Source organism: Venturia canescens, chromosome 7 (genome assembly GCF_019457755.1).
Source record: "Venturia canescens isolate UGA chromosome 7, ASM1945775v1, whole genome shotgun sequence".
Classification (NCBI taxonomy): Eukaryota; Metazoa; Arthropoda; class Insecta; order Hymenoptera; family Ichneumonidae; genus Venturia; species Venturia canescens.
Window position 1 is genome coordinate 1691564 of NC_057427.1, and position 22609 is coordinate 1714172.

The following is a 22609-nucleotide window of genomic DNA, read 5'->3' on the forward strand; positions in this document are numbered from 1 at the left end:
ATCCACGAATTTCGTCGAGGTCGTCGATACCCAAAATACTTTCAGTGTAGACTCGACGGAGAAAAATATTGAACTCCCGGAAAACTCGTTTTCAGATGCTTCTCGAACGAATCCAGGAATCGCGGGGGCAGACGTAAATGAAGAAATATTTGGCACTCGGAGAACTACGGAATTAAAAACAAAATTAACCGAAGAATGCGCCATACAAACGACCCCCTTACCAGTGTTTATACGGGGCGTGACCCATATCGATAAAATCCTACTCAATACTGAGCCATCACGAGAATTCGACATGGTAGTCACTATTCCAAAAATCTTAGAGCGTCCCGAAGAAGAGCCTTTGACGACCTCGAACGAACCGCGGTTTATCGAAATTCCTGATATGAATTCACCGACAATAACTTCTTCCGAGAATTTGAGGATTATTTCCATCCCAGTAAAGAATCGGTTTGGCAAGTCTGAATTAAATCCTGCTGAAGATGGTAGACTTTCGAAAATGGCAGGTGCTGCAACAGAAATGGAAATTTCCGGAAAAAGAGAATCAAACGTTGTAAATGAGGATATCGACGAGGATGCCAACAGTGGTATTTCTTCGGAAAAAGACTCGCTCATACAGGAAGAGGGGGATGGGAGGGAGCTCGAGGTGTTGGGTGGGCGACGAGAGTCGATAGAGTACGTGGAAGGTTCGAGGGAAAAAAATGAAGCCCTAGAGAAAAGAGCATTGGGAGTAAAGCAAAAGAGGCCAGGAGGCAAACCAAATAAAGGAAAAAAACCAAAAAAAAGAAAGCCAAAAAGCACGGCGATACCACATCCAATGCAAATGATAGCGAGACCTCATCAAGATAAGAAAAAACCTAAATCGGGAAAATCATCAACCTCATTGGATAAATCAACGAAAGCAATAAAATCAGGAAAAACAGGATCGACCATCACAATGGAAGAATCAAAAGCAACAACAATGTCCTCTGCTACTGAGACAGGAACATTTGATTCGACGAAAATTTGGAGCATCGAGCACAAAGAAAAGAGTTCCAAAACCCCTAAAAGTAAAATGAGTCATTTGTCAAGTACAGCCAAGTTGTCTAGTACTGGAAAGCCTACGGGGGTCCAAACTCGGGGGAAAACAAAGGGTCGGACAAGGTCAACGGGAACCCTAAAAACAGAGAGTACAATGACTGCGTTTTCAAAGACAACAGCAAGTGGAACTAAATCGTCGAGCCCTAAGGGGAAAATGGCCAGTCGACAGAAGACAGGTGAGCGTAGAAAATCAACTCGTTCGACCCGGCCATCCAAAGATCGTGGAAAAACAAAGAAACCGATGGGAAAATCTAGAACAATGAGCCATCGACCGATGTCAACGGAAACCCTAGGAACAGAGACTACAGAGCTCGATATGGAAGAGTTTGAGAACGCAACGGTCTCACCTCTAAATGGAACAGCAAGTGTAACTAAATCATTAAGATCTACCAAAAAAAAGGCAGTATCGAAAGGGTTTTCAAGGAAGAAAGGTACGAGTACAAAAAAGACAGGAAAGTTAACGATTTCTCGGGAAACACTAGCTACGGAGTTGCCTTTATTAGAGATTGATGGTACGACGTCAGAAATCGAAACGACGGAACCAACCGGGTCGCAAGCGACATCGAGCAAGCGAAAAAGAACGCGTTCACCGAAACCGTCGAGTAATAATCGGAAACAAAAAAAGCCATTGAAAACTACGGAGAGTGGTACAAGTCGTGAGAAGGATCTAACAACTTCTAGAGAAACTCCAACTACAGTGATATCAACAGTCGACATGGAAACCTCAACGATTACGACGGAAAATTTGAGTAATTACGAAAACCTCGAAGAAGTGACAGTGTCATCCAAGAAAGAAAAAATAAATGCAGCCAACTCACCGGAAGCTAAAGGAAAATTGAAAGATTCGAAAACATCTTCAAGTAAAATTCGCAATTTAACAAGCACAGCCAAAGTAACCAATACTAGAAAAAGAATAATCGGTTCGAAAAAGAATCGTACCGAAATTACGAGTACGATCGGGATTTCGAAGAATACTACACAAACATTGGCGTTGCCACTACCGATTATTGAGATGGAAGGCGGTCCATTAACCGAAGAAATGGAAGATTTTACCGAAACGCTTTCCACAGAGACGGTGACGAGTCATTCGACCGACATTTCGAATACACCAGAAAAAAGGAAGGGTCCGAAAACGACTTCAAGGAAAGTCAGGAGATCAACGAAAATGTCTAATCAGTCTAGCACTGCAGGAAACGTGAAAAATACGACGGGTTCCAAAAAATCCTCAAGTGAAGCTCGAAAATCAGCGAGCACATCGTCTCGTAAAAAAGGGAAATGGAAAAAGGGAACAAAAATTTTAAACTTGACGAGTAGTTCGGAGATGCCCTCGACAACAATCGATACGGACGCAACTGAACTATCTATCTCTAGGGGCAAAACAAGTGGTAGAAGAAGATTCTCAAGTAAGATTGGCGTGCTAACTAATACAACAGAGGCATCTCGTGGCAAAAAAACACCAACGCGGCGAAAGAAGACTTCGAGTAAATTCAAAATTTCAATGCAGTCTTCTGACGTAGATACAACCGACGAATCAACCGAAAGTCTCAGCACCACGAGCGAGATTACTATAGAACCATTAGCAACGGGGCTGCCTGTAATTGAAACTGAAGAAACGACGATTACAACGGAAACAGGATTAACTATTGAAGAATCCGAAGACATGACCGAATCAACACTCATGCTAAATACTAATAAGCCTGGAAAGATAACCAAGGCATCCGGCGTGCGTCGAAAATCGACCCGATCGTCTAAATCTACGAGCACCGAAACGGACGCCACACACGATATGGAAGACTCTACGGTGTCTGGAGAGACTGTAACATCGACTACTGCAGAATTAACCGGATCTACACTCATGCTAAATACTAGAAAACCTGGAAAGGTAACCAAGGCATCCGGTGTGCGTCGAAAATCGACTCGGTCGTCTAAATCAACGAGCACCGAAACTGACACTACAGACGATATGGTAGACTTTACGGTATCTGGAGAGACTGTAATAAATACTACTGAAGAATCCCAGGAACTGACCAGATCAACACACATGCTAAATACTAACAAACCTGGAAAGGTAACCAAGGCATCCGGTGTGCGTCGAAAATCGACCCGGTTCTCTAAATCAACGAGCACCGAAACTGACACTACAGGCGATATGGTAGAATCTACGGTATCTGGAGAGACTGTAACGGCGACTACTGAAGAATCAAAGGGATTAACCGGATCAACACTTATGCTAAATACTAACAAGCCTGGAAAGGTAACCAAGGCATCCGGTGTGCGTCGAAAATCGACCCGGTTCTCTAAATCAACGAGTACCGAAACTGACACCACAGGCGATATGGTAGAATCTACGGTATCTGGAGAGACTGTAACGGCGACTACTGAAGAATCAAAGGGATTAACCGGATCAACACTTATGCTAAATACTAACAAGCCTGGAAAAGTAACCAAGGCATCTGGTTTTCGTCGAAAATCGACGCGGTCGTCTAAATCAACGAGCACCGAAACTAACAACACAGGCGATATGGTAGACGCCACGGTATCAGAAGAGACTTTAACATCGACTACAACAGAATCCGAGGAATTAACCGGATCAACACTCATGCTAAATACTAATAAGCGTGGAAAGGTGACCAAGGCATCAGGCGTGCGTCGAAAATCGACCCGGTCGTCTAAATCTACGAGCACCGAAACGGACGCCACACACGATATGGAAGACTCTACGGTGTCTGGAGAGACTGTAACATCGACTACTGCAGAATTAACCGGATCTACACTCATGCTAAATACTAACAAGCGTGGAAAGGTTACCAAGGCATCTGGGGCGCGTCGAAAATCGACCCGGTCGTCTAAATCAACGAGCCCCGAAACGGACGCCACACACGATATGGAAGACTCTACGGTGTCTGGAGAGACTGTAACATCGACTACTGCAGAATTAACCGGATCTACACTCATGCTAAATACTAACAAGCGTGGAAAGGTAACCAAGGCATCTGGGGCGCGTCGAAAATCGACCCGGTCGTCTAAATCAACGAGCCCCGAAACTGACACCGCAGGCGATATGGCAGACTCTACGGTATCTGGAGAGACTGTAACATCGAATAGTGCAGAATTAACCGGATATACCCTCATGCTAAATACTAACAAGCGTGGAAAGGTAACCAAGGCATCTGAGGCGCGTCGAAAATCGACCCGGTCGTCTAAAACAACGAGCACCGAAACTGACACCGCAGACGATATGGCAGACTCTACGGTACCTGAAGAAACTGTAAAATCGATTACTGGAGAATCCGAGGAATTAATCGGATTAACACACATTCTAAATACTAACAAGCCTGGGAAGGTAACCAAGGCATCTGGCGCGCGTCGAAAATCAACCCGGTTCTCTAAATCAACGAGCACCGAAACTGACACCACAGGCGATATGGTAGAATCTACGGTATCTGGAGAGACTGAAACGGCGACTACTGAAGAATCAAAGGGATTAACCGGATCAACACTTATGCTAAATACTAACAAGCCTGGAAAGGTAACCAAGGCATCTGGCGCGCGTCGAAAATCAACCCGGTTCTCTAAATCAACGAGCACCGAAACTGACACCACAGGCGATATGGTAGAATCTACGGTATCTGGAGAGACTGAAACGGCGACTACTGAAGAATCAAAGGGATTAACCGGATCAACACTTATGCTAAATACTAACAAGCCTGGAAAGGTAACCAAGGCATCTGGCGCGCGTCGAAAATCAACCCGGTTCTCTAAATCAACGAGCACCGAAACTGACACCACAGGCGATATGGTAGAATCTGCGGTATCTGGAGAGACTGTAACGGTGACTACTGAAGAATCAAAGGGATTAACCGGATCGACAATTATGCTAAATACTAACAAGCCTGGAAAGGTAACCAAGGCATCTGGTGTGCGTCGAAAATCGACCCGGTTCTCTAAATCAACGAGTACCGAAACTGACACCATAGGCGATATGGTAGAATCTACGGTATCTGGAGAGACTGTAACGGCGACTACTGAAGAATCAAAGGGATTAACCGGATCAAGACTTGTGCTAAATACTAACAAGCCTGGAAAAGTAACCAAGGCATCTGGTGTTCGTCGAAAATCGACGCGGTCGTCTAAATCAACGAGCACCGAAACTGACACTACATACGATATGGTAGACTCTACGGTCTCTGGAGAGACTGTAACAGCGACTAATGAAGAATCCCAGGAATTGACCGGAACAACACTCATGCTAAATACTAATAAGCCTGAAAAGGTGACCAAGGCATCTGGCGTGCGTCGAAAATCGACCCAGTCGTCTAAATCAACGGGCACCGAAACTGAGACCACAGGGGATATGGTAGACGCCACGGTATCTGAAGAGACTGTAATATCGACTACTGCAGAATCCGAGCAATTAACCGGATCAACACTCATGCTAAATACTAATAAGCTTGGAAAGGTAACCAAGGCATCTGAGGCGCGTCGAAAATCGACCCGGTCGTCTAAATCAACGAGCCCCGAAACTGACACCGCAGGCGATATGGCAGACTCTACGGTATCTGGAGAGACTGTAACATCGACTAGTGCAGAATTAACCGGATCAACACTCATGCTAAATACTAACAAGCGTGGAAAGGTAACCAAGGCATCTGGGGCGCGTCGAAAATCGACCCGGTCGTCTAAATCAACGAGCACCGAAACTGACGCTACAGACGATATGGAAGAGTCTACGGTATCTGGAGAGACTGCAACATCGACTACTGCAGAATTAACCGGATCAACACTCATGCTAAATACTAACAAGCCTAGAAAGGTAACCAAGTCACCTGGCGTGCGTCAAAAATCTACCCGGTCGTCAAAATCAACGACCACCGAAACTGTCGCCACAGACGATATGGAAGACTCTACTGTATCTGGAGAGACTGTAACATCGACTACTGCAGAATTAACCGGATCAACACTCATGCTAAATACTAACAAGCCTGGAAAGGTAACCAAGGCATCTGGGGCGCGTCGAAAATCGACCCGGTCGTCTAAATCAACGAGCACCGAAACTGATGCCGCAGACGATATGGCAGACTCCACGGTTTCTGGAGAGACTGTAACATCGACTACTGAAGAATCAGAAGACATGACCGAATCAACAGATATGATAAGTACCAACGAGCCTGAAGAGGTAACCAAGTCATCTGGCGTGCATCGAAAATCGACTCGGTCGTCTAAATCCACCAGCACCGAAACTGACGCTACAGACGATATGGCAGACTCTACGGTATCTGAAGAAACTGTAACATCGACTACTGCAGAATTAACCGGTTCAACACTCATGCTAAATACTAACAAGCCTGAAAAGGTAACCAAGGCATCTGGCGCGCGTCGAAAATCGACCCGGCCGTCTAGATCAACGAGCACCGAAACTGACACCGCAGACGATATGGCAGGCTCTACGGTATCTGGAGAAACTGTAACATCGACTACTGCAGAATCCGAGGAAATGACCGAATCAACAGACATGCTAAGTACCAACGAGCCCGGAGAGGTAACCAAGTCATCTGGCGTGCGTCAAAAATCTACTCGGTCGTCTAAATCAACGAGCACCGAAACTGACACCACAGGCGATATGGCAGACTCGACGGTATCCGGAGAGACTGTAACATCGACTACTGAAGAATCGGAAGACATGACCGAATCAACAGATATGATAAGTACCAACGAGCCTGAAGAGGTAACCAAGTCATCTGGCGTGCGTCGAAAATCGACTCGGTCGTCTAAATCGACAAGCACCGAAACTGACGCTACAGACGATATGGCAGACTCTACGGTATCTGGAGAGACTGTAACATCGACTACTGAAGAATCGGAAGACATGACCGAATCAACAGATATGATAAGTACCAACGAGCCTGAAGAGGTAACCAAGTCATCTGGCGTGCGTCGAAAATCGACTCGGTCGTCTAAATCGACAAGCACCGAAACTGACGCTACAGACGATATGGCAGACTCTACGGTATCTGGAGAGACTGTAACATCGACTACTGAAGAATCGGAAGACATGACCGAATCAACAGATATGATAAGTACCAACGAGCCTGAAGAGGTAACCAAGTCATCTGGCGTGCGTCGAAAATCGACTCGGTCGTCTAAATCGACAAGCACCGAAACTGACGCTACAGACGATATGGCAGACTCTACGGTATCTGGAGAGACTGTAACATCGACTACTGAAGAATCGGAACACATGACCGAATCAACAGATACGATAAGTACCAACGAGCCTGAAGAGGTAACCAAGTCATCTGGCGTGCGTCGAAAATCGACTCGGTCGTCTAAATCGACAAGCACCGAAACTGACGCTACAGACGATATGGCAGACTCTACGGTATCTGGAGAGACTGTAACATCGACTACTGAAGAATCGGAAGACATGACCGAATCAACAGATATGATAAGTACCAACGAGCCTGAAGAGGTAACCAAGTCATCTGGCGTGCGTCGAAAATCGACTCGGTCATCTAAATCAACGGGCGCTGAAACTGACACCACAGACGATGTGGCAGACTCTACGGTATCTGGAGAGACTGTAACATCGACTACTGAAGAATCGGCACACATGACCGAATCAACAGATATGATAAGTACTAACGAGCCTGAAGAGGTAACCAAGTTATCTGGCGTGCGTCGAAAATCGACTCGGTCGTCTAAATCGACAAGCACCGAAACTGACACCACAGACGACATGGTGGATGCCACGGTTTCTGGAGAGACTGTAACATCGACTGCTGCAGAATCCGCGGGCATGACCGAATCACCAAACATGCTAAGTACCAACGAGCCCGGAGAGCTAGCCGAATCATCTGGCGTGCGTCGAAAATCGACTCGGTCGTCTAAATCAACGGCCGTCGAATCTGACACCACAGACGATATGGTAGACGCCACGGTTTCTGGAGAGACTGTAACATCGACTGCTGCAGAATCCGCGGGCATGACCGAATCACCAAACATGCTAAGTACCAACGAGCCCAAAACGCGCACCAAAACTGACACCACAGGCGATATGGTAGACTCTACGCTATCTGGAGACGAGGATGAATCGTTGGACAATCTTTCAATTGAAGAACTCCGTCAAGAAGTTAGACGACTGCGAAAAGAATTGGCACGTAAAACTGAATCGATTAAGGAGCGAGAAAAAGAATTGAAGAGCCGGGAGGAGAAGTTGCAAGAAGAACTACAGAAAATCAGTAAAGCCGAAGGTTCACAAGGCGGAGAAGCAGTAAACTTAGTGGAGGCACCGGTGAAAATAGAAGGGGGATCGGAGGCAGACGATTTAACAACTGATATATCTGAAACGCTAGATGAACCAGGTCAAGACACTCCTGAACCACCAGTCGAAGAGACGTCTCCTCCCAGTGGAAGACCGAAACGTGGGACCGAGACACCGAATAAGGGCGAGCGGAACAAATGTAAACGCAAGAAAAAAGGGGAAAGCCTAATCTCCCGTCTATTCATAATCAATAGAACAAGACCACAAAATAAAAAACCACAAAATAAAAAATCACAAAATAAAAAACCACAAAATAAAAATCCACAAAATAAAAAACCACAAAATAAAAAACCACAAAATAAAAAACCACAAAATAAAAAACCACAAAATAAAAAACCACGAAATAAAAAACCCAGGAGTATTGCAGACGCTTCGATTGCGGACATATACAGGCGATCAGGTGACAAAACTGTCGTTAAAATGGGAAATGAACATTTAGACGACAACAACGCTAACGAGGTTCACGAATATTATAGGGATTCAGTGCCTGCGACACGAAGAGCTTGTCTTTACGTTCATTACGATGATCTTTCACATCTTGATTCTCCAAAACGCCCGAATGACGACACTGAATTTTCATGTCTTTCTCAGAACCTCGGAGAAACGGACGATCATGGTCGTATGGGTCACGTACGAGTAGCAAGAAAGCTGATGGATCACGACGATTCTTCGACTCCGAAACTTTTAAAAGTACACGTAGAAAATAATGATCCTGATTCGCAAGTTTTAACGAAAAGAAACCGAGGAAAAAAGAGCCACAAGAAGACCAAAATCGATTATTCGATTCTCCAATCACGTGAATGGCAAAGTAGAGACACGACTTCGGACTTTCAAAGCCCAACAAACTCCGCCAGACTTCATGACATCCGTTCCAAGATTCCAAAACATGCTGGCATCCCTTTTCATGAAGATCGAATGCGAATCCCAAATGACGTTAAGAGAGAAGCTCTAGAGAATGAATTGTTGGAGTCTGAAGAAGAATTGAAAAACGCCAATTTCTTGAACGATAAAAAATACAGCGGAATCGATAAAAATGCAGAATTTCATGAACTTCACATGCCGCGTGAAGAACCGAACAGCGTTCCCATTGATGTACAAGAAGTTGACGATACAGAAATTTTGGAAGATAATAACATTCAGAAACTCATCGGTGATGCTTGGCCAGATTATGCTGATAAAGTTCAAACAGAACCTACTGAAAATATGAAAGAACGTAGAAAATTGTCTGTGGAAATGAAATTTTTAGATCGTTTACAGAATGCATTGCTGCTGAAAGAAGCGAACATTCAGAAAAAAGAGGACGTCATCAGGAAAGAGGAAGAGAAATTGAGGGCGAGGAAGAAATCTTTAGAAATCTATAGACGTAAAGTTCCCCCTCATTCAAGAGTTGCGAAAAGGAAAATTCTCGAATCTAACAATGGCGAAAGATTCTCGGAGTTCGATGGTCCTGGTCCCATGGTCCCTGAAAAAACAGCGATAACCATTGGCGATGCGGGCGAGGATGAAATTTCGGAAGAACGTTTGGAAGTTTCATGCGATGATTTCGATGAAAATAATGACGAAATCGAAGGAAATGATGAAACTACTGGTTCTGGAGCTGAAGTCACTGAGAAGAAATCGAATACTCCAAATCCAGCAGACTTTCTAGGGCCTGTGGGAAGAATGAGCGAGGATGACGTAAGCGGAAATGTGGTTAAAGAATCACCGGATAGCGTCGTTGTCGTAAACAAAGGTAAATCCGTTTTGGATGCAAAGAAAAAAGATATAGTTGAAAATCGGATTGAACGACCGATGTCAACAGGAATGGATCATCGCCGCAGATGGAAATTGGTCGATAACAGACAAGGAAAGACATCGGAGTCGGAAAATTCGTCGAATTCACTAAAACGTGATGTGCTCGGTCGGAAATTGTCAAGTTTTGAGGAAAACTACGAGCGACAAAAATTAGAAACTGTAAATAAAAAATTTCGTTTGAAATCGTTTCAAAATGAAGCGAACTTTTTGGCGGAGATGAATCCCAAAATGAGATACAAAAAGTCAATTGAATGCGTCAATGCTGAAGAAACGCCCGGGTGCCACAGAAACCGTGAAGAAGATTATGAGTATGACGATGACAGAGCTGATGATGATGATGACGATGACGATGACGATGATGAGGAGGACGAGGAAGATGATGAAAACGAAGACGACGACGACGACGATTCTTCAGGGGGCGTTAAAAAGTCTTCGCCACATGCGAAGAAGAAAGCAACCACTAGAACTAAGGCCTTCCCTGGTCGTTATTCACTCCCCAAGGGAGCAATGACGACAGGCAAAAAGAGAAAACCCATGAAACCAACTATTGGAGTCACTGTAAGTCTCTCTAATCTGGCCAACAAACCGAGACTCCCAACTGGTTCGAAAAAAAATCAAATACCGAATAGAATCTCGACGAAAAAACCAGTTTCATCTCATCATCATTTATCTGCCGAGTACGCTGATTACGGACAGGATGGGAAACAGGATAAAACGAATTTAAGCGTGCCGGCTTCCGAACTGGACGCTTCGCGAATCCCTGAAGAAGAAGAGGGGGAAGATACGTCTGAGAAAAAGGCTGAGGATATTGAAAACCAACAGCGATTGTTCGAACCAGATCCGTCGATGAAACGTGTGACCTTAAAAACTGGAAAGAAAACTGCGATTGGCAAGACGACGGTTTCAAGCAGATCGACTTCCGGAAAATTGCAAAATGCGAAAATCACTGAAGAAGGAAAAGAAAACGAAGATACGTCCGAGGAGAATGTTGGTGAGGATATTGAAAACCAACAGAGATTGTTCGAACCAGATCCGTCGATGAAACGTGTGACCTTAAAAACTGGAAAGAAAACTGCGATTGGCAAGACGACGGTTTCAAGCAGATCGAATTCCGGAAAATTGCAAAATGCGGAAATCACTGAAGAAGGAAAAGAAAACAAAGATACGTCCGAGGAGAATGTTGATGAGGATATTGAAAACCAACAGAGATTGTTCGAACCAGATCCGTCGATGAAACGTGTGACCTTAAAACCTCGAAAGAAAACTGTGATTGGCAAGACGATGGTTTCACGCAAGTTGACTTCCGGAAAAGCGCAAAATGCGAAAATCACTGAAGAAGGAAAAGAAAACGAAGATACGTCCGAGGAGAATGTTGATGAGGATATTGAAAACCAACAGAGATTGTTCGAACCAGATCCGTCGATGAAACGCGTGACCTTAAAACCTGTAAAGAAAACTGCGATTGGCAAGACGATGGTTTCAAACAAGCTGACTTTCGGAGAACCGCAAAATGCGGAAATCACTGAAGAAGGAGAAGAAAACGAAGATACGTCCGAGGAGAATGTTGATGAGGATATTGAAAACCAACAGAGATTGTTCGAACCAGACGTGTTGATGAAACGTGTGACCTTGAAACTTGGAAAACAGGCTGCAATCTTACCGCAAAGTTTTACAGGTAAAAAAAAATTACCGATTTTTGTTAGACTCGACGATGCCAAGTTATTCGAATTAAAAAATCTGCCTGAGCCACCCGCCGAAGTTTATATTCTTTACAAATGTGGTCCGCCTATGGTGATTAGAAAACACAGCGATACACTATCGACCGACGAAAGCAAAACTACGGAAACAACCACTGCTGCAAAGCGGTTCACCAGTATTTTCGATCGAGCATTAGAAATCAATGGTCCGGACAATTTTTTTGAAACGATTAGTCCTGCGGGAAAAACCATTGATTACGGAAAATCGAGTTATGAAGTTGAAAACGTGAAGTTTGAAGATGAAAAAGTCGACTTCGATCCACTTTGCGGTGGCAACGCCAGAAACGGTTCGCCAAATTTTTCACCGACAACCGCTGGAGAAGCTTCCTCGAAAATAACTTTAAGCATTTACGGAATTCTTAAAGATTCGTCACGCAGTAGCTCGTCAACGATCGGGGCAAACGTTTTCACCGAAGCTTCACGTTTGGAACCACCTGCGGGTACGACGGAGGAAGCGATGCGAGAAGAACTGTGCCCAAAAATCATTCAGGAACTGGGTAATGAAAAACGATTTGTGAGTGTGAATTCAAGTGAGAAAAACCGGAGCAATGAACGGTCCCAGAAATCTCGGACGTCAAGATCCCTCCGCTCGAAATTGAATTCCTTCGAAAATCGGCAGGCTCAAGTAAATCTCGGAAAAAAGAAAGTGGCTCAAGCCAAATCCTGGGATGAAGACTCGAGGAGTTCTCCTGATTACTTGGAATTGGTCGACGAGATTCCGATCGGTCCCGACCCGAGTTACGAGGAGCTCGAGGCCGCCGATCGAACCGGCAGATCGCTGGACTCCTTCCCAAACGAACGTGAAGACGAATCGAGAATGGAATTGTTTAAAAAATCACAAGATGGAAACGAAGCTATTTTGGGTGCTCAGAAACGGGAATATCTAAGAGAACCAGAGGAACGAAATATCCGCGATTCAAGCGACAAATCTTCAACGGGACGAGTGCAAGTAGAGTTTCGAGGAATCTCTGAGCTTGATGCTAGAATTTTGGAAGGAGGTGGAAACTCAAAACTTCTCGACGAAGTCATGGAAATGATAAAGCCGGAAAATGCTTCCGGAAAAATCGGCTTGAAAGTTGAAAATGTCACGGGAGCAACGGTAGATGCAGCAGGCAAACAAAAACCAAGAAACCTTCTCGAAAGGGCCAGAGACTTCATCAGCAACGCATTGATTCGTGGGACGAACAATAAAACGAACGAGCCTTCACAAGCGAGTGGGATTCCTTCGATGGCTGCAGCCCGTGATACGACGCCGGACGAACACGAGAAAAGTCTCCTTTACGACGCCGAAAGAATGTTGGCTTCGTTTACCACCGTATCAAGCGAATCTGAGAAAAAAAAGGGGGAAAAAAAAACTCGTGAGCCTTCGATAGGAGCCAATGCAAGACGGAAGCCGAACAAAAAATCGAGAAACAAATCAGCAAAGTACAAAACAGTGAGGCATAAACATCGAAGAACTTCGGCAAAGAGAGCTTCAAAAAAAAAAAATCCCCATGAGAAACCTACCGATGGATCCGAGGATGAAAAAGCTCGTGAGATAATACCACGCAGCAAAGAACTCGTAGAAGAAAAAAACCTTGGCAAAGTGCAAAAAGTAGCGGTTTACGTTGATAAACATGAAAAAAAGAAAATCATCACGAATCCAGCGATAACTTTGCTCCGAAAACCATCGATAAGAAGTTCGTCGAATAACGAAGATAAAATCTCAGAAACGGAGATTAAATTTCAGTCGAATTTGGAATCACCCAATGTACCTGATTCTTTCGACAATGAAAACTTGTCCCTGAATACTACCGATCGCCAGACATCGCATCGACGGGATGCTCAACGATCTGACAACGTTGAAAATTTTTTTGATCGACTGGACAATGAAAAAATAATTTCTGACGGTTCATCTTTCGACGCGATTGTCTCTCGAGTAGCGGACGCGATTCTGAACAGTGCTGTAACATCTGAGAATGATTCACAAACCTCCGACCCGGAAATTTCGGTCACGGTTCGTTGATCCATTCGCTAATTGTTAAGTTACCGATTCATTTGATTATCCAAATTCCGAAACGTTTATTTATACATTCAGGTTACGCAGCGAGCTGCAAACGGTGGAGAATCGCCTCACGATAGTGAAAAGTTGAGGAAGATCGTTCGATCGACGAGATTGACTTCAAGAGTATTGAAAAGACGGATGGACCTTCCGGATATTCCCCATAAAAAACGTAGAAGATACTGGAAAGAAAAAATCAAACGAGAAGATGAAAAGAGCAGAATACGAGATCGTATTTTGAATGTGATCCGGCGTCGATTGATGCGCGAACTAATGAAAAAACTGGCACGAAGGCGCGCTCGTCACTTTTTCAACGAGTCGAGAATTCAGAGATCATTGTTGCAGAAAAAAAATCTCAAAGTGAGATCAAAATTGGCACCAAAAAATCGTAAGACCATCAAAGAAAAAATACGAATTATTTACGCAATGACACACAGAAATAAGAATGGAAAAGGTGCGGAACAACATCGACATCGTTCCACGAAGAAAGGCCAGCAACGACACAAAAGAAATGACTATTCCGAAGCTGATGAATATTCGTCCAATGGGGAACAAAAAAATAGCAAAAATAATGAGGATTTTGATGAAATTGTCGAAAACAGTATCGACGTGCCACGACGTGAGAACTTGCACGAACACACCAGAGCAAAGAAAAATTCCGATTTTTTATCGATCGATGTTGACGAAGGATCCCTTGATCTTGATGCTGCGGATAAAAGTCCTTCCACATTCAACGTCACGGGCAATGACACGATGTTTTACAATCACATGCTCGACATGGAAAAAGAGCTACTGAACAAATCAAATTCTCGATCGGCAAGCTCCCCTCTGAAAGGAAGAAATGCGGAATACTTTACTTGTGCGGAAAGTTCGAATGACCTGTGCAAAGAGAAATACGATCGAATGAAGCGCCTCGTGCACGCTGGAGTTCATTATCTTCTTCGGCGTTTCGAAGAATGTGAAAATTGTCAAAACGATTTTTCTGCCTCGGGATCAAACGTGCCTTTGCGGTCAGGTAGAGTCAAAAAAGAAGGTCGCGTTTCGTTGGACGTGAAAAAAGCTCGAAACAGTGACGTAAATAAGGTCGAACGGGGGGTAGAAAAATTTGGGGTCGATGAGCTCGGCTTGAAATCGAAAAAAGATAAGGAATCGTTGGCAGCTCTCGTCAACGGAATTGAGAGTGTTGAAAAAAACGTGAAAAAAACCCTCGAGATAATAAAATCACGATCGAGTGGTAGCGAAACGAAAAAATTCGATGCAGAACAATCGATCAGCGATTCGAGCACAGAGGCAAGTGGAAAAAAGCAGACTACGAAGGGTGATAAAAAGGATGAAAAAAAGAGCGCGAAGAATAAGCATCGGAAAAAAAAAGGCAAAAAAGGCACGAAAACGAGGAGAAAGAATTTTATGAAGAAACGAGCCAACGGAAAAGGGCGAAAGAAATTCAACGATTCCAAGAATAAAAATCATTCCACAACGACGGACAAAAAAAAACTAAAAAGTCGATCAAGCCACGATGAACATGTCGATGGAATCGGGCGTGAGATACGCGCGATTCTGACCGAAAAAAATGAGCGTGATCCAGTAGAAAGGGAATTCGACAGTGAGAAAAAAATCGCTAACGCTTCCCTCCGAATCCGCGACACCGAAATGCCCGATGAAGATTATTTTCCGCGATATGCGCGTGATATCGACGACACGAACATCCCCGATTTCACTAAATACAGAATTCGAAAGGTTCGTTCACCTGTCTATGAGCGAGCCGAGTTTCCTGCGGAAGATGAAGAGAAGGAAGTCTTGAAAAGTTTCCAAAACTTCCTGAATCCGATGAGAATCAACGCCGACAATGACAAAACCAATATAAAAAATGAGAAACCGATTCGCGATTCTCTGCCCCTGGAAACTGCGACTACGAAAAAAAAACCAGAAAAATCAAAAAATTCTTATGAAAATCATCATCTGAGAAAAAGCAACAAACCAATTTTTGAGAAAAGTGAGAAAATACACTTCGATGAAGAATCACACGAGAAAGAAGTTAATCTGAATATACCGCCATTCCACTTCAGTGTACGGAGAAAACTGCAGTCGAGTCCACAAATGGCAGGTCCCAGACGTTCGCAGGTCAGATCTACGAAGCAAAAGAAAGCGGAATCGAGAAAAAGGAAGCAAACCGACAATTGTGCCGTCGGAAAAAAATCTAAATTTGCGCTCAGTAAAATTTCGAAGCGCAACAGAAACAGGCAATTTCGGAGTGCAATGCCGATGAAGATGAGTCGAACACGATTCATCAAGCACGTTGATCGGAACGCCACCCGAATAGGTCGAAATCACGCCGGCAAAGTGAAAAAGTCTAAGCTCCTGACTCTCGAGCTTAATGAAGAAATGAAAAATTTTCGAAACGAGCACAAAAAGGTGTGTCCAGTTGTTCCCACGACGGACTATCAAGTAACGAGAGAGGATTGCGCCACTTGCATTTGCGATCTTGTAGAAACAATCGAAGAATTGAGAAGAATTTTGAGTTCAAAAGGCGGCGCTTTGATGAAGATAGCAAATTACGAATGTCGAAAATACGAGAAAATCGGTAACGAGATCGTTCTTTTCTCGACGAGGATTATCGACAACGTTCTCCCAAAGTCACGTCGAGATCTTGCCGAGGCTAAAGGCATGACGTATGTCAATCCACGAGACCTCGAAGACCTCCTGAGAAGCGGCTTAAAAGATGAAAAAGACGAAAACGATCTCATGACCTTTCCTGGAAACGATCTTCACGTTCCTTGCCATCACGACGATGATGATGTCACGTGGTTGACCAGCATAAGCAAATCTAATTATACCTGGACTCGAGATGACGGTGTACCAGTCTCAGGTAACTCCATTCACCGATCGATCAACGAGAATTACTGTGAATACAAATTGATTTAATAGCAAAGCTATCCAATTGCTCAAATTCAACAGGCCTCGTTAAAAAAAATGGTAATCTCGAGCTCTACGACGTCGATTCGAATGACTCAGCCAACTACACCTGCTTCGTCAGCTACATTGACCCTGACAACGAAGAACTCGTCCAGAACGAGTACGTTCATAGAATCCAAGGTATTTCGTCCCGGAGTAAGGCAAAACCGTTCGAGTAAGGCACGATAGCATTTGTAACGATCGAGTTTAATCATTTTTTCGCACTTACGCCAAGTGGTAACGCTGCCAAGATACACACTGCGGGGCGGCAATCGTTACGATTTGCGACATTGTGACGAAGCGGTCCTCGATGTTCTTGCCTCTCATTTGCCGGGAAAGCTCAACGACATTCTCTGCAAGGGCGGTGTTTGTGATGCATTCGTATACGCGCCTCGTTGCAACCACAAACAGGTATTTCATCGTCATTGCAAAGGTACAGGAAGTCGTGGATCCTCGAAAAGCCAATCGATCACCCATTTTTCCTCCAGGTTTCGATCAGAGCGTTGGTAATGCCGTCAAGCACCTCCAAATTATTTCCAGTCGGAGGAAGTCAATGCGGAGTGCGATGTAAGAAAGCTGCGCAGGACAAAGTAGCCCTGATGCTGAGCAACAACCTACGGAGTGTGATGCAAAAATCGAGTTAGTTCGTAATCCAGTAACATTCTGCATTCGAGCGCACTTAATGCGACGATTTTCATCAATGGTTGACCATTTTTTTTATAGAGATCTTTAACCACAGTTGTTTTCAGGTTGCCCCATCGTTCGGAAGATAAACTCCAACCGATCATCGAAGATTCTGAAACAAAAACGAGGAACAGAAGGAGACGAAGGAACGGGAACGTCGGGGATGTCGGCAGTGAGGTCGGGCTTCTGGTTGGCTGCCCTGCCGGCTATGGTTTCCGCGACAACCACTGCTGTGAGTTCTTCGCGATTCAACCACTTTTTTCTTCTTATTTACCAATGATGATGGAATTGAAATCATCTTTCCATATTCGTTGCAGTTCCTTGTTCTCCAGGTTCTCACAGCGATAATATGGGCTCCCGGTGTAAGAAATGTCCGGAAGGTACTCATCAGCCGAATGCGGGTGCCAGGACTTGTCGGACTTGTACTAATCCCTTCATCGAGGGTTGCTATCGAATGGTAGAATCGGCGTTTCAATTTTTCCTGAAAATGCATATGAAATGGTCACTGGAATATTTTGGTTTCCTTTTTTTTTTTCAGTTTTGGAATTCTTCCTCCGCCGTCATGGCGATTTTAGTGAGTCTCAGTGCAATAATTACGATTTTCATGATACTCGTTTGGATGCTTTGCTGCAGCAAGGGCAAAAAATCTGGCAGCGGCGGCGGTTCCTGTGCTCGCTCTACAGAAATCGAACTCAAATATCAGCAAGTATGTGCTTCGTCTCAAAAAAAGCCAAAAAAATTTCGCTGGTTTTTAGCTGACGAAAAAAAGTTCATTGAATTCGATTATTGACAGAGCGTAGCAGATCAATCGCTGCGACAGCCATTGTTAGAGCCATGCAGTAGAGATTTAACGGAAGATGACGAACGATGGTGCGACTGCGAAAAATTAAAGAAAAAAAAACGTTTGATGCGGAAAAAATTGATTTTGTGTGGAGCAGAAGCGCCGCTGGGTCCTGCTTATCGACCGGTTGAAGTGAGTATCAATCTTCGAATTATTTCGTGAAAATCAAAGACAATTGATTGACTTGAAATGTTATTCAGGGACGACAGATGACTGTTGATCCGGATGAAAAAACTGAACGAGTGAGAACCGTGCCGATTTCGTGTGTCGACTCTTACCGATCTCACATCGGAGGTCACTCCAGAAATAGTAAGACTCGATATCATAAAAAAAGGTGGAAGAAAAAAAAATGTTCAATTATCCCAATTCACATTTTCATAGATTTCCCACAAGTATACGATTATGCAAAACCTCCGTTGCCGCTACCGGATTTCCCCAGGTGACGGAAAACCCTCAGGATTTCGATTGGAACTCGACCTGATAAATATTGGAGCACAAAATCTGAGCTGTCAATTTTGACAGTCACAAAAAAAAGAGAAGCGAAGCCCTATATGCTTGGAAACTTGAAGAATCCATTTAGACACGTGTTTACTTTGCACTAATTTTAAAAATGTTCTCATACACACACTTATACACATGTATAAATATATACAATAGAAATATTTTTAATGGCAGGGTCAGATACCGGATGAAGATTGATAAAATGTAATTTTTAACTCACCGCTAAGTCCATAATTGTACATTTTTTTTGCTTCGGTTTTTAGGGTTCAGGAGAATAAAGAACAAAACCGTGAAGATAATTTCTTGTTCTCGAGTATATTTTTGTTTTTCTCATTGGATATTTACACGAATAAGTATTCAGTGATCAATTTTGACTCCTGGAACATCTTCGACACTACTACAAAGCAACGTGAAAAGTGTTTCCCCTTATTTAAGCATTTGGTGACGAAGAACGAAGAATGGCAATCCCAATCCACTTCCGAAGAAGAGGATAAAGTATGCTGTCAACTTGTATCGGTTGTGAATGTCAAATGGCAGATTCTGTAAGAAAATCAATTGCCATTGTGAGAATTGGAAGATCAGAATATGCTTATTTTTAAATATCTTGTTTCGAAAATTCTATTTCAATTTGAAGTGGTTTTTGCACTGGAATATTTGGGTTAAACTTGCTAAATTTGAAAATGGGATTTACTAATTCGAAATTTCAAACGCTATACGTTCATACACAATTGTTTGATGTTATTAAAGGTGCGTTCCACTTATCGCCCGTAACGCCTGGACAACGGCTACTGGGATGGAATTTTGGGGCATTTTGAGCGTTTTGGGCGATAAGTGGAACGCACCTTACATCGACGTATCTTCATGTGTGGGTGGGCATCGGATAGAATAAAAAATGAGGTTATACTGCGTATCTAAAAATTCGAATGGGTAACAGTTTTCGCAACTTCTATTTAAAACTTTACTGTTCTTTGTTTCATCTTTGAAGTAAATTCTGGATGGAAATTTATTTATACAAAAAATTGAACTATCAAAATCAACAATTTTGAAAGAAATGAATAGCGAGAACTTTGAATAACCGAACGGTCAAGAGAGCACGGAAAAATCCATTTTTATTGATTATTTCGAGTAATAACTTTATTTATGAATTTGTATAATCAGCAAGACAAAGTTGACTTATGCAGAATATTGCTGATCAATTGTTTGATAGTGAACGATTATATAAAAGTCAACTGTAGGGTTACTGAGAAAAAGAAAAATTTTTTAAAGTTACTTACACCACCGACACGACCACCATGGTCGTGAGAAGCTCGCACCACGCTCGTTCCAAATCGCCTTATTAATTGATTCGCAAACATTTTCGCTGCTTTGTTAATTAAACTTTTTATTCGAAAAACATACAAACGAATACGACTGTTCGACACCCCTGACTACTTTTTCGTGTTCCCAAAGATGGCCTTTTTTTCGGCATCTACGTAGTTGCCAGTAGGTGGCGCATGCCAAAAACTAAACTAGTCAAATTAACACTACTCTAATAAAGTATAAAATGTAATCGATAGTACAATTTAAATTGCTGGTTCATACCGATGTTTATTCGAATAGAAGTGATTATGTACTCAAAATTTTGATTTTTATTTTTAAATAAAAAAATAGCAGAAACATGTCTAACAAATGTAATGAAATATTTGTCAAGTACACCCCCAAGAATTCTCTCAATTTCCAATCGAAAACACCTCATTTGGAATCAGCAACAATTTTTCATGCCCCACAAGTTCATTGTTGAGAAGTAACTAAAGTAACATCAAATTGAACGTTTAGAAAAAACCGAAAAATTGAGGTCTAATATATGACAGGAAAATTGCAAAGATTTTCATAACATAATGAACGAACATTATATGTAATGACCCACATGACAAAAATATGGGAAATTGTGCTGTTAATGAAGAAGTTGTTACCACTGAATCAATTCAAGAGTAAAATAATGAATCAAGAAATACCATTTTTTTTCAAGTTTTATTTTATTAATTACAGGAGGTTCGTTGTTTACTTGTCAGCCTTCTTTGTCTTTGAAGAAGCCTGTTGTGCTCTCAGCACCTTCACGACAATCTTTTGTTCTTCAATGAGGAAGGCACGAACGATCCTAAAATAAACGATAGTCAATATTGAATAACTTTCAATAAACAAATAAGTATTGTTCAGAATTTATTACACTTTGATCAATTGCACAGGAGAGCTGAGACTCTTCTTTTCAATTTCTTGATGAACTGAATTTGAATGATTCCTACCTTTCCTTGACGCACTTGTGGCACAAAACTCCACCGTAAACTCTCTTTACGGTCTTCTTACGTTTGCACATTCTAGATCGTTCCATCGGCCTCGCCGGCTGAATACCCCTGAGTTTGTCTTTGCACTGACCGCATCTTGGGATCTTCTTGGGCTTCTTAAGGTACTGATAAACAAGTTTGCCACCAGGAGTGCGTACACTAGAAATGAACATAAAAAACCATATTTCAATAATGTTTTCTACAAATTTAAGATTTGAAGTGAGTTTAAGACACTTCATTAATTTGGAGCAGTTGAATTAATTGTTAAACCACGAAATGATTGGAAGAGTTTTGAAATAATTGAAAACTTGTGTGCAGACATCAGTTTTGACAATAATTATTTTTCATGTCATTAACAAATTAGGGTTCGTTTTTTCACAAAATGATATAACATTGAAAAAGTGTTGACAACGGTGGCGATAAAATTATTGTGAATTGAAGACAAGCTTTCGAAAAACTCCTCAATTTCAGTTTATTCTTTTATAAAATTTGAAGACAGTGTTATCTTCATCGTTTCAAGCTCAATTTGCAAATGTTTTATAGTTATACGAAAATGTTGAACGAATACAATTTGTCTGCGATACAATATGAAAGATCATTTTAAAAGCAACAAAAAACTGATCACACGTGATTCCCCTCGGAGATGTCGAAAGTAAACCAAAACATAACCCAACTTTTGGTAACAAATTATTGATGGGTGAAAAATAGTTAAAAATCATTGGAAACTTCGATAATTTATTATATAGATGAATGATTATTTTTTAGTGACTGTCAAAATGGAAATTGAGTAACTTACACGCGTCTCCTGTTGCTCTTGGTGTTGTACGACAAACGTCGTCGATAGGTTAGCCGCTGCACCATTTTGATTCTGCAACGTTAATTCGATATTAGCACTTTTTAAATATAAACAATAAAGTCACTGTAACCTTCACTTTTAATCCGCGAACAATCGTATATTCATAGCGATACTTTACATATCGCGATTGATGATTTTTTCGCGGATTTTATCAAATGTGTAATAAGTTGTCACAGACCTGGGTCAGAGCAAAACGGAAAAGGAAGCTTCCCTTTCCATGAAGAAAAGTGAGTTGCCAAGATGGCGCCAGGACTAACACAGTAACCGGAAATGATGATTTTTGAATATTTGAGAGTAAACGGGTGGTATCAAAACGATAAACAATAAATTTTGAGTGAAAAAAATAATCGTAAAAGATTTGAACAAATTAGAATCGTTGAGTAGCCGTCAATGTTCAGTTTTTAACTTTTAGAACCGGAAGTGAGGATTATTGAGTGATATTTCAAAGTCTCGAGGCGGGAAAA

The 22609-nt window shown here is 42.5% G+C and overlaps 3 protein-coding genes across 5 annotated transcripts in view; 1 reads left to right on the forward strand and 2 right to left on the reverse strand.

Moving 5' to 3' along the window:
* The window catches only part of LOC122413929 (angiotensin-converting enzyme-like), a 30783-nt gene extending 13334 nt beyond the window's left edge, over nt 1-17449 (reverse strand). For all 3 annotated transcript variants that reach the window (XM_043424619.1, XM_043424618.1, XM_043424616.1), the window contains exon 1: nt 17172-17449. The gene's annotated coding sequence lies outside the window, so the exon portion shown is untranslated. The remainder of the gene's footprint in view (nt 1-17171) is intronic.
* LOC122413932 (uncharacterized) lies at nt 17257-19235 on the forward strand. The gene is made up of 8 exons (XM_043424621.1): nt 17257-17353; nt 17431-17581; nt 17682-17858; nt 17944-18083; nt 18165-18332; nt 18420-18599; nt 18668-18776; nt 18849-19235. Exons 2-8 carry the CDS (start codon nt 17452-17454, stop codon nt 18908-18910), a joined length of 966 nt encoding a protein of 321 aa, XP_043280556.1. The 5' UTR covers nt 17257-17353; nt 17431-17451; the 3' UTR covers nt 18911-19235.
* Nucleotides 19236-20959: 1724 nt separating this feature from the next.
* LOC122413935 (60S ribosomal protein L34-like) lies at nt 20960-22401 on the reverse strand. Its single transcript, XM_043424625.1, has 4 exons — nt 22324-22401; nt 22086-22157; nt 21251-21448; nt 20960-21105 (listed from the first exon to the last, which is right to left on the reverse strand). Exons 2-4 carry the CDS (start codon nt 22148-22150, stop codon nt 21009-21011), a joined length of 360 nt encoding a protein of 119 aa, XP_043280560.1. The 5' UTR covers nt 22151-22157; nt 22324-22401; the 3' UTR covers nt 20960-21008.
* Nucleotides 22402-22609: the final 208 nt, after the last annotated feature.

Bases quoted from the DNA above. Each gene is read 5' to 3' on its own strand.
- LOC122413932 (XM_043424621.1), top strand. From the start codon at position 17,452: ATGCCGTCAAGCACCTCCAAATTATTTCCAGTCGGAGGAAGTCAATGC. The intron at 17,582-17,681 runs GTTAGTTCGTAA...CTTTAACCACAG, and splicing joins GAGTGTGATGCAAAAATCGA to TTGTTTTCAGGTTGCCCCAT. The intron at 18,333-18,419 runs GTATGTGCTTCG...GATTATTGACAG, and splicing joins TCGAACTCAAATATCAGCAA to AGCGTAGCAGATCAATCGCT.
- LOC122413935 (XM_043424625.1), bottom strand. From the start codon at position 22,150: ATGGTGCAGCGGCTAACCTATCGACGACGTTTGTCGTACAACACCAAG. The intron at 21,449-22,085 runs GTAAGTTACTCA...GTTCATTTCTAG, and splicing joins AAGAGCAACAGGAGACGCGT to TGTACGCACTCCTGGTGGCA. The intron at 21,106-21,250 runs GTAGGAATCATT...CGTTTATTTTAG, and splicing joins CACAAGTGCGTCAAGGAAAG to GATCGTTCGTGCCTTCCTCA.